The 11752-nt window shown below is 55.7% G+C and overlaps 1 protein-coding gene across 1 annotated transcript; it reads left to right on the top strand.

Moving 5' to 3' along the window:
* Positions 1-434: 434 nt before the first annotated feature.
* BAK1 (BCL2-antagonist/killer 1) lies at positions 435-5075 on the top strand (the record flags this gene model as incomplete). The annotated part of the gene is made up of 5 exons (XM_009078562.1): positions 435-554; positions 2918-3053; positions 3166-3309; positions 4703-4883; positions 4974-5075. Coding segments are annotated over 5 exons (683 nt in total), but the record flags the coding sequence as incomplete, so codon positions are not given.
* Between the last annotated feature and the right edge of the window lie 6677 nt (positions 5076-11752).

Raw genomic sequence — 11752 nt, 5'->3', positions numbered from 1 at the left:
CCTTGTCATGGGTCATGCCTTAGTCAGGAGTTCAGAGCTGGTACAGACCAGGAAAGCCACCAGTTCAGCCCTGTAGAAATCTGGCAGCAACATTTTGGGAGCTCATGGCTCAGCCCCAGCCACAGTCCCACCCGGGGAGTCCTGGGGAGCCCTTCGTGCTGGGATTTTGCTGCAGGTGAGCCGAGGGCTGCAGGACAGAGCGTGGTGAGTCAGTGCGAGAGTCACGAGAGGAGAAATCCAGTGCAGTCAAAGCACTGAGCAGAAATCTTACATGGCCCGAGCGAGGGATGAGTGTGCCAGGAAGGGAGGAGCCAGGTCGCTGGCAGATAAAAGCAGCGTTCCCAGCCCAAGGGGTTCCTCAGACTGTGAGGGGGCACAGGGCTCCAGCCTTCTGCTGGCTGCCAGCTCATCCCCATCTGCCTTTGCTGCCCCAGGTGACGCTGACCCTCCCGAGCAGCTCTCTGCAATGGCCTCGGGGAGCGATGGGGATGCTCCGCAGGCCCACGGACGCCGCGGGAGCACCGGGCGCAGGCTGAACCAGGAGCTCAACTCAGGTAGGGACGTGCTGGGAGCTCTGGGGGCAAAGCAGCTTCAGCCCTTCGTTCTGGTTTTTGTTCTCCTGCCGTGCTCCTTTCAGAAGATGGAGTTTCCTACCTCCAGGGCTCTCCTCCCAGCTGGGATAACAGACTGGCTCTGTAATTGCTGAGTTGAACTGGGAGAGCACGTGCTCGATGCTCTTGGGAGGTGCCAGGCTGGATGGGGCTTGGAGCTAGCTGCTCCAGGGGAAGGTGTCCTCTGGTGTTGCCTGGTCTCTCCACCTCAGAGTCCCATTTGTGCTGGATCTGGTGAATATCCTGGAAGGGAAAACCCCCTGTCCTTCCTGTGACAAAGTCCAGGAGGTATGAAAATACACAAACAGGAGCAGCTGTTTGCGTGGATTTATTTCCTGTTGAGGCCAATGAGATGCTGATGGAAAAACCAGTGAGAGGGTTAGGCCCTGAGCTCTGACCACACTGGGTTACAGTCACAGTTCCTGTATGCTTGCAGACACTTACTGGAAGTCCTGACACCCCTCTGCTTCCCAAAACTCAGGGGGTTCCTCTGGAAGTTGGAGGTGGGATCTCTGCATGGCAGAAGCCTCGTGGACTCCAGGGGAAGCAGGAACATGCAGCTTGCACCAGACATGGTGTGGGATTGCAGGGGGGAAGGAGGATTTGTCACAGGGGCCGAGCCTGGATTTCATTTGGGCCTCACCTGATGTTTGCTTATCTCTGGATGCAGAAGAGATTTATCTGCTGCTCAGGGACTTGATTGAGCATCGTTGTGAGTCCTTGTCCGAGTTGCTAGGCATGGCCAAGCTGCTGTTGTCCTGTCTAGGCTGGTGGTAGTTTCCTCCTCTGGTATTTTTAGGGCATTGTAGACAAAGTCAGGAACATCGTGCACCTGGCAGTGTGTGATGGGGAGGAGAAACATCTTAGCTCGTGGAAAGGTGGGACGTGATTGAACACAAGGATTCAAGCAGGTTTCCTGAGACCAGTCCAGAATATCCCTTATCGATGGACGAACTCCTGTCTTACAGCTGAGGCTGTTTGGCTCTCAGGGAGGCAGTTGGGAGTGCTGCTCCTCTTTGGGGTGGGAAGAGGCTTGTTCTGAGGAGCAGAGTGAGGGAAGGGGTTGTGCTGTGCAGATTCCTCTGGGCTGGCAGTTGTCCACTTCCCTGTCTGGAAGCTCTGCTCCCAGGCACGAGCTGGGCAGGATTATGCCAGCACAGTGCAGTTACCACCCTGATCAGCTCTGGATCCTTCATGGAGTTGCTGTGGACAGGCAATAGGTATCACCCCGAGAGGGTCCCAGGTGGGTGCTGGGGGTAGCACCTGGGGGAAGATGATGTGTTCTGTCCTTGTGTTACTAAAAGTAGTGCCTGGGGTAATAAGAGCCAGGAAGGGTTTTTTTGTGCACCAATTTCCTCTTCTGTCTGGCTGTGTGTTTGCTCTTCTCTCCCTGAAACTCTGAGTCAGTCGGTTTCGTTTTGTGCCTCTCAGTGGAGCCGTTGGGGCTCCTCAGCCCCTGAGGGAGGGACAAACACATCCCAGAAGGCATTTGTTTGCCACCAAATGAACCCCTTTCTGCAAAACAAAAAACAACCCCTGAAAACACAGGGACTTGTCATTCCCCTTCAGCCTTGTTTACCCAGCCTGGGCTCACCTGAGCACAAAGGTCCTGGCCTGGCCCTGCACCCCAGCAGGGCATGGAGGTGGGACCAGCCAGAACACTCTGCAAGGAGCAGGTGATGTGTTCTGGGGACTTTGTGGGTGGTGTTGCCAGGGTGTGATTGAACCACCAAGGAATTACACTAACATGACCAATGTTTTGCTCACCACGTCACTGCTGGTGTCACACAGCCCTCAGGGACCAAAAAACAAGGTTGTTTGCCAAAGGTTGGTCATAGAACCCCAGAGTGGTTTGGGTTGGAAGGACCTTAAAGATCACCTTCAACCAAGCCCCATCCAACCTGGCCTTGGACACTTCCAGCTGCTCTGGGTAACACTAGGCTAAGCTCTGCCTCCAGTTTGGGTTTGGATCCAGGATTCCTGGATTGTTTGTGCTGAGCAATGTCCTTCTGGAGCGGGAAGAGAGCTGCCAAGCGCTCGAACATCTGGTTTGTGTTGTGACAGTCCTGGGGCTGCCTCTTGCCAGAACTGGATTCCAAAGGTGGGCTGTGCCCCTAGGAACACCACTGCCGTCAAAATTAGCTTCTAATTTATGTTGGGGCTTTCCGTTTCTTTACTGCACAAGCCTGGTGTTCATACAAACAGCCCAAATTCAGGCTGGAAATGAGGGAATGGTCTCCTTCCAGCTTGGGAAAGTGGGGGGAGATGAGCTTCTGCCTTGACTTTTGTCCCTCTTGTGTCCCTAGAGGACCAGGTGGTGGAGGAGACAGAGGAGGTGTTCTGCAGCTATGTCTTCCACCGCTACCAGCAGGAGAGGGAGGAGAGAGGGGAGGAACTGCCCAGGGACACAGAGATTGAGCAAATCAAGCAGGACCTGGACAGGTAAGTCTCTGGCACCAACCCTGTGCATGTCCCTCAGCCCCGTGTTGGGCCAGGCTGGGCGACAGAGCCTCCCTGGGAGCTGCTGCCCCGTGCTGACCTGCTGTCCCTGCAGCACGGGCAGCCAGGTGGGACAGCGCTTGGCCATCATCGGCGACGACATCTACCGGCGATACGACGCCGAGTTCCGCAAGATGCTGGAGACCCTGCAGCCCACCAAGGGCAATGCCTACGAGCACTTCACCACGATAGCCTCCAGGTAGGGCCACCAGCAGGAGCTGGACACCTTCTCCATGGGGAGGCTGGGGAAGAGGAGGTCGGGGGGTGCAGTGCTGTGGGTCCGACCCTCACGCCCTCCCTGGCTCTGCCCCAGCACACAGACTCTGTCCAGTCAGTCTTCCCCTGGGCTGACCTCGTGTGAGCTCCCCGTGATGGTCCCTGCGTTTTCTGCCTGTCTGCTCCTCCTCCTGTGCACTGTTTGAACAGTCTTCCCCTGACACATCTCACACTGACTGGGCTCACAGATCTGCTCCTCCTCCTGTGCACTGTTTGGACAGTCTTCCCCTGAAACATCTCACACTGACTGGGCTCACAAAGTTTGGGGATGTGCCTGGGACACACAGCCAAGGGAATGTCCCAGAGCCCCTTCAGGGGTACAACCAGCCCTGGACCAGGGCAGAGCTGCTGCTGGTCCCACTGGGACACACCGACGAGTCTGCGTGTTAAGTGGTTTGCCAGGGTGGTGCAGAAGACCTGTGGCAGAGGCAGGAGGTGTCTCTGGGTTCCCATTGCTCCTCTGAGCACACCTGGCTCAGCACAGCCCCATCCCTGCACCCTCTGCTCAGTGTTTGTGTCTAACAGCTTCTCTTCTGTCCTTTTCCTGCTCCCCTGCCCGGGAAGTGGCGCTGGCTGAGGCGGCAACGCGCCGCACACAGGTAAATTAACCCCTGTCCCTCTCCTCCTGCTGCCTCTTCTCTGTGTTCCCTCCCAGGCTCTAACTGCCCTGGCCCTCCGTGCCAGGGCTCTGCAGGGAGCAGTGCAGGCAGGGACCCCCAGCACGGGGCAGCACATTAAACACAAGGCCTCAGTCTGCTCTTTGTATTATGCTTTTATTCCTTTTGTTCCCTTCTTGCTTGCCTTGCTGGAAACCAGGGAAAACACCTTCAAAAACTGGTCTAGATACTTGGTGCCAAACCTGCCCACAGCAGCCAAACCCTGGAGCAGGAGCATCTAGTAGACACATTTGGGAGCCTCTTCCAGCCACAAAATCACTATGTCTGTGTGGCTGGGATGAGCCTCAAGGGCTGGTGCAGCATCCCCAGCCCTGCAGCCACAGAATCACAGAACCCTCTAGGCTGGAAAAGCCCTCCAAGATCATTGAGTCTAAACAACTGTTTCCCAGCACTGCCAAGGCCACCACTAAGCCATGTCCACAAATACATGTCTGTTAAATGACTCCATCACTGCCCTGGGCAGCCCTTTCAGTGAAAAAATCTTCCCTAATATCCAACCTAAACCTCCTCTGGCGCAACTTGGGGCCGTTTCCTCTCGTCCTGGCGGCGCCGCTCGAGATCGCTCGGCCTGAGCAGCACCAGGACGCCGAGTGAGGATCTCTGAGCGAGGATTCAGCCGTGCCCGTGGCTTTGTTGCAGCCTCTTCGAGAGTGGCATCAACTGGGGCCGCGTGATCGCTCTGCTGGGCTTCGGGTACCGCATGGCGCTCCACGTGTACCAGCACGGCCTGACCGGCTTCCTGCGCCGCATCGCGCGCTACGTGGGGGAGTTCATGCTGCAGAACCGCATCGCCCACTGGATCGCCCAGCAGGGAGGATGGGTGAGCAGGGCTCACAAAGTTTGGGGCACGGGGCACAGAGTGTGTCCCCCCAGCAGCTCTGACACCTCTGCTTTCTCTGTTCCCTGTCAGGTGGCTGCGCTGGATCTGGACAATGTTTACATGAAGTACATGGTGGTGGTGGCCCTGATCGTGGTGGGGCACCTGGTGGTACGACGCTTCTTCAGGTCCTGACGGGGCAGGGGCTGGGAGGGTCTGGCCAAGCTCACTCTCAGTCCTCTGCTCTGCATTGGCGTCTCCCGAGAGAGGGTGATTGGAGGAACCTCCGGGAGAGTGTGGCTTGGACCTGTGACCCTCCCGCCGCAGGGCCCGGGGCCTCTGCCCCCCCCAGGAGCCACGGAGAGAAGTGGGTGGGGTGGGAGTGTTCTGCTTTGTTGTCTGTTTGGTGTCTCACCAAGGATGGGGCATCGCTGTGCTGGGGCATTGCAGGGACCCCCGGGCTCCTCTGGAGGAACAGAGGTGTGTGACAATGCCAGGGCATGTGTGTGTGGGTCTTGTCCACCCCTTGGGCAGGTGCAGAGCTCCTCCTCATTGCTGACAGCTCCAGCCCAGCCCAGTGCTGTGTCTGAGAGGCACTGCAGCCTTGGCTGCTGCAGCTGTGTCACGGGGCAGGGCAGCTCAGTCTGCACAGAGCTTCTTCGCCTCCCTCTGCTCCCCAGCCCAGGACTTGAGCCTTCTCTGGCCTTCTAGCAAGTACCCCCACCCCTTTGGATAGAAACACTGCCTGCCTGTGCTCTGGCAGGGGCTGGACCTGGACACATGCAGCTCCCCAGGGCTGGTGGGGGCAGCCTCAGAGCCCCCCACGAGCTCAGCACACCTGGGAAGCACCAGCAGGTTCCCAAACACTAAAAGCCTGTGGGGTGCCTGGTGGTGGGGGCAGGTCCCTGCCCACCTGGCTGTGTCCAGGGGCTCTCTGAGTCTCCATGGGAGGCACTGGAGCTGCACATCCCACCCTGCAGCGGCTCTGCCGTGAGCTCAGCGGGGCAGGATCAGGCTCCTCTGGGCACAGAGTCTGTGGGAAGAGACTTGACCTTGTTCTGCTCGTGGCTGATGCTTGAACATGATTTTGGGGGCAGGGAGGGAAGCAAACTCCACTCCTATCCCAGACTTTCCTGACTTTTGCAGAGCAGGGAGCTTAAGCTGGTTATTCCACATCCTGCCCGAGCTCAGGGGCAGCACAGCTCCCTCCTCTCCCCTGGCAGCTGCCAAGCCTCGGCAGGACCAGCCTGACCCTTGTACCACTCCTGTTCCTGCCTCTTTTTAACAGAGTAGCAAACCTTTTAGCCCATTTGCCTATCAGCATCTTTCTGAGCTTATCATTTTACCCCTGCTTGATCCTGCAGTATCCCTTTCCCTGCTGGGAATGCTCTGGACTGTGCTTTATAGAAAGGCATTAAAATATTCCCTATATTACTGCTCTTCTACCTCTCTGTGCTCTGTGTGCCCCGTGCAGGGCTCTGTGCTCAGGTCTGGGGGCTGTGCTGGCTCTGAGCAGCCCAGCCTGACTCCCCTGAGCCCACCCAGCTCCTTGCAAGAGCTTTTCCTTGCATTTATCCACACGCAGCTTCATCTCCCACTGTGCCACCCTCCTCCCAGTTGGGATTCCCTCAAGTCAAGACCCTTCCGTGCTGTGAACCAGTGTCCCCAGTCCGACCTGCGGTTCCCACCCTTTTTTCGGGTCTCAGCACCAGCAGGTGGAGCTTTTTTGCCACGGTGGAAATGAACCACTAATCGTTATTTCCCTTTTCTCCTAATCAGCCACTTCATGGCCAAATCATTGTCCTCTGGGCTGGTTCTCTGCTTGGGTTGTGTCTCCAGCAGGACTTTTCAGAGGGCCTTGGGAAAGGAACAACAGCACATCAGCTTTCATTCACTACTTCAGACACACTCCTGGAACTCTAACAGACTGGGCAGAGCTTTTGCTGCTCGTCATTTATTCCCATCTCCCAGACAGTGTTTCCCCTTAACAAACCAAATGTAGCTGTAGGCCCAGCAGGCTTCAAATGAAGACTAGTTTTCAGATTTTTGGTAGAGGATTGAGCCCTAGTGAGGTCTGGGACACCAGGATGGGGAAGAGAACTCTTCAATAGGTGCTGTACAAAGGAGAATTTCCATTGTAGCTGTTTTCTCAGGGGATTTGCAGGGAGGATTGTCTCAGGATGTCAGTGCCTCACCTCCCTCTGCTCTCACCTCCCCCTGGCACTGGTTACCAGGTGGAAAGGAGCTTGACCTGGGACCGTGTGAGTGTGTGCTGCTGTGTCCTGTCAGTGCATGGCCACAGCCCCAGCTACCTCGTGGCTCCGTGTGCCTCTGTGCCAGCTCCACACGAGATGTTTGCGAGGATTTCTCGGCCCAGAGGAGCTCAGGGCACACAGCACAGGAGCTGGCACACAGGTCACTCGTGGCTGGCAGCAGGATTGGTGACAGTGCATAGCAAAGGGATGAGAGCCCAAAGGAAGAGACTCGTTTACTGAGCCTATTTGAGAGCATTTTAAATCTCATTGTCTTCCAACTCTTTCTTTCTGGATAGAGGAAACTGCCCAAGCTGTTTGCTGGTCAGATCACCTCTCCTTCCAGCCCTTCCTCATGCTGTGAGCTGAACCTGAGCCATCCCTGCCAAAACCCAGTGCTGCCCTAGAGACTGGGCAGGTCTGGTGGCAGCTCTGTGTGATGCCTTTCACACCTGTACTTGAAACCACATGGTCACTGTCAGCTCTGGCTCTTCCTTGCCTTTTTCCCAGTGTCCAAGTGCAGTGTCCACACAGCTCCTTCCTCCACCTCTCCAGGAGGACTCGGGTCTCTCCCAGTGCTGCAGGAGGGGGACAGGGTGTGTGATGGGTCAGGAAAGGGCACTTTGCACTGGCTCTGGAGGGGAGGGACAGGTACATCTCTTTCCAGGGGGAGAGGAAGACCACAAGTTGTGCCAGTGGCAGCAGGAGGGGGGGAAGGAGCTGTCTGCAGGGCACCTTCGAATGGTAGCAAAGGGGCTGTGTGGGACACGGTGGGTTGCTTTTATCTGAAAAAAAACCACACATTTCTCTCACAAATACTCTGTTTTTAAATTATGTAATATATGTGTCAAAATAAAAATGGTACATGGAATGCTAACTCTTCTCTTGGCTGGGCAGAGGGTTTTCTTCCAGGAGCTGTGCTCCTTGCTCTGGGTGGCTCTTGGGAGCATTAGAGGTTCTCCTGCAGGAGCTCTGAGTCTCAGCTGCCCCAAGCCCAGGGCAGGGGGAGGCTGTGTCCATCAGGCAGTGCTGCCCAACATGAACATCCTTCCAGTGTCCCTGTCCTTATCCTCCATAAGGATCTGTTCTGGGTGGGAACAGACCCTGTGGTGTGACAGAGGTGGCTGCTCACAGGGTAGCTCTGCTGTCCCCAGGCAGGACAGCTCAGCTGTCATCATTCCCATCCTGCTGTCCCAGCCTGTGTCACCACCCCGAGCCCTGAGGCACCAGGCTTGGGTTTCTGGATGCCAGTGGGATGGGGTGAGGGAGCAGGGCCCGAGGGCAGGATGCCTGCCCGGATGGTTGGGACCAGACGGAGCCACAGGGTCTGAACTCAGCCTCTGCCCATTTTCTGCAGAATTAATCCTGGGGAATGTGTTTGGGAAGGAGAGGAGATGGAGGATATAAATTGCTGCAGGAGGACTGGGGGCTCAGGCTTTCCACACAACCCGCCAGGAGCAGATTAAGCTTTGGAATCTAAACAAATATTTACCCCAGGCCCTGGTCTCTAAATAACATGTCACCATTCCCACTTGGTGCTGTGGGAGCTCTGCAGTGGGGTCCCAGCAAGAGCAGAGCATTCCCAGTCCCCACTGTGCCTGCCCAGTGCTCACACCCCACTGCACTGGGGCTGTCCCTGCTGCCACTGCCTCTGGGCAAGCAAAGGGTAAACTCTAACGACAGAGACATGGCCCTAATTACAGAGCCTTCTGCTCCCCTAATCCACTTTGTGTCCTGCCCCAAACCCAGATCAAGCTCCTAATTAAATTGCCAAAAAAAACCCACTAGGCCACAATGTTACTGCAGCACTTGCCTTTGGCCATTCCAATGGAGTTGACCCTAAACCAGAAGCCCTGGTCTGGTGGCAATCTAGATCTGGAGCTGTCTCATCTCTAAAACTGGGTCAAACCCCCAAACACCTGAGTTTTCATGGAAATAGAGGTTTGTCTAGCTAATTGCCAGGATATGAAGTGAAGGAGAGTGGGAAGGAGCTGGGAAAACACTTGGGTTTATCATCTTGTAAACAGAAATCCTTCCCTGCCAGGCAGGTTCCCCTCAGGAGGTGCCTGGAGATCCTCAGCCCTGGCTGGGACCCAGTCTGCTGTCACTGCCCAGGGCTGGTTCCCATCCACTCAGCTCACACATCCTTCTGCCCTGACACCTGGGAATCCTCCTGGGACCTGCTGCATGGAACAGGCTCTGGTCTCTGGCTGAGGGGAACACGTGCTGCAGGATGAGCCTGGTTCTGGCAGGGACTGGCACCAGCAGCAGAACCTCTGGGGCAGCTCTGGGAGCAGCTTCCAGCCCCTCCCTGAGCCACTGGGATTCTCCATCCCGTGAACTGGCAGCCAGAGACAGAGTCTTCTCCCATTCCTTGTTCTCCCTGACTTGCCCTGAACAGCTCCACAAATCATGGTGTTCTGGGCAAATTCAGGAGACAACCCTGGGGGGAGGTCTGTCTGTCAGCCATGGGGCAGAGGAGCTTGTTCCAGCACACATGACCACTGGGACACGTGTGAGGCTGTGACATGTGTGAGGCTGTGACACGTGTGAGGTTGTGACATGTGTGAGGCTGTGACATGTGTGAGGTTGTGACACATATGAGGCTGTGACGTGTGAGGCTGTGACACATATGAGGCTGTGATGTGTGAGGCTGTGACGTGTGAGGTTGTGACATGTGTGAGGCTGTGACATGTGTGAGGTTGTGACACATATGAGGCTGTGACGTGTGAGGCTGTGACACATATGAGGCTGTGATGTGTGAGGCTGTGACGTGTGAGGTTGTGACATGTGTGAGGCTGTGACATGTGTGAGGTTGTGACACATATGAGGCTGTGACGTGTGAGGCTGTGACACATATGAGGCTGTGATGTGTGAGGCTGTGACGTGTGAGGTTGTGACATGTGTGAGGCTGTGACATGTGTGAGGTTGTGACACATATGAGGCTGTGACGTGTGAGGCTGTGACACATATGAGGCTGTGATGTGTGAGGCTGTGACGTGTGAGGTTGTGACATGTGTGAGGCTGTGACATGTGTGAGGTTGTGACACATATGAGGCTGTGACGTGTGAGGCTGTGACACATATGAGGCTGTGATGTGTGAGGCTGTGACGTGTGAGGTTGTGACATGTGTGAGGCTGTGACATGTGTGAGGTTGTGACACATACGAGGCTGTGACACACATGAGGCTGTGCCACACATGAGGCTGTGCCGTGTATGAGGCTGTGCTCTGCTCTCCTGGCAGCTCTGCAGCTCCTGCCTGGAGCCTGTCCAGGTAGCAGAGCTCTGGCAGAGCAGTTTTGTGTCTGCACTCAATATACCCCTCTGTGGGGAGTTCTCGGGAACTCCATGCCCTTGGATGGAGCAGTTGGAAAGGCAGAGCCTCTGCTATTAAAATTAGTCCTGATTCAGCACAAAGCAAGCAATAAATCCAGTTTGCTCCTTACACTAGCCCTTGGAGGAGCCCAAACCACAGCACTGCCTTTATACAAGTCACACTCCCAGCCCAGAGCTCCAGAACCCCAGCAGCTCCCTGCCCACCCCCTGTCTCCCGGGAGGAGCTGAATTTACCCCGTGCTGATAGTGCCTCTGGGGGATTCACACTAGGACTGAGGTGGTGTTGTTCCACACTCACTCTGCAGAGCCTGGGCCAAAGCCTGAGAAGCTGGACCAGGATGAGCTGTGCCTGCCTTGGATGACACCTGCTCTGAACCCCCAGAACTTTTCCTCCAGCTGCAGAAAACCCAGCTCAGGGGCCAGAGGTTTTCTGCTGCTTTTTTGAGACCCTCAAGGAGGTGAGTGCTGCCCCTCAGCCTCTGATTTTCCTCTGAAAGTACCCAGGAAACCCTCTCGCCAATATTTCATCCCTCACAGACATCACACCCTCACTCCCAAGCCTTTCCTGGCTGGAAATGTGCCCTGGTGTAATTTAGGGCACATCAGCACACGAAAGTGAACTTGATTTAAGTGAGAGCATCTCTTGAAACTGCAACAGCCTTTCTCAATTAACTCTGCATGTAGGAGAGACCTTGAAATGCAGTTTAAACTGCTCTGTTAAGGCATTAGGAAGTCCTTGTGAACACTATTTATTCTGGCTCACTTCAAACCCAACACCCAACCCGACACTGGCACAAGGGCAGCTGCAGAGCTGAGCTGGGAGGACACAGATCCCACTGCAGTGCAACACCCTGCCAGGGACTTCGTACCAGTTCTGCAGCTTTTTTCACCCCGAGGGAAGGGCTGAGGCCCCTGAGAGAGCCAACACTCTGCACACCCCCACTCAGCATCCTGGCAGTGCCCAGCATGGCCAGGGCACCAGGGCCACTCTGCTGCTCCAGGTCAGCACCAGTGCTCCCAGCAAACAGGTACTGCTGCTCACAGGAGCTGAAGGCAAAATATTTCATGTCAATTAGTGCTGGGCTGGGCCTGTGCATGTGGTTAATTAAAGAGGCTCACCCAGAGTGGTAATTTGTTAAGCTGCAGAATTTAATTGCTTGCAGCCCTCTGCCGGTCCCTGCACTAAGCTCCTCCTGAAAGCCAAGAAGGTGATGAGCTGTGGCCGTTAAAATTTATTTTTTTGGCTACAGAGGTGCAACTTCTACAGGGAGATAAGAGCCACTC

The sequence above is a fragment of the Acanthisitta chloris genome, unplaced genomic scaffold (assembly GCF_000695815.1).
Source record: "Acanthisitta chloris isolate BGI_N310 unplaced genomic scaffold, ASM69581v1 scaffold29417, whole genome shotgun sequence".
Taxonomy (NCBI): domain Eukaryota; kingdom Metazoa; phylum Chordata; class Aves; order Passeriformes; family Acanthisittidae; genus Acanthisitta; species Acanthisitta chloris.
This window is presented reverse-complemented; position numbering and strand designations above follow the sequence as displayed.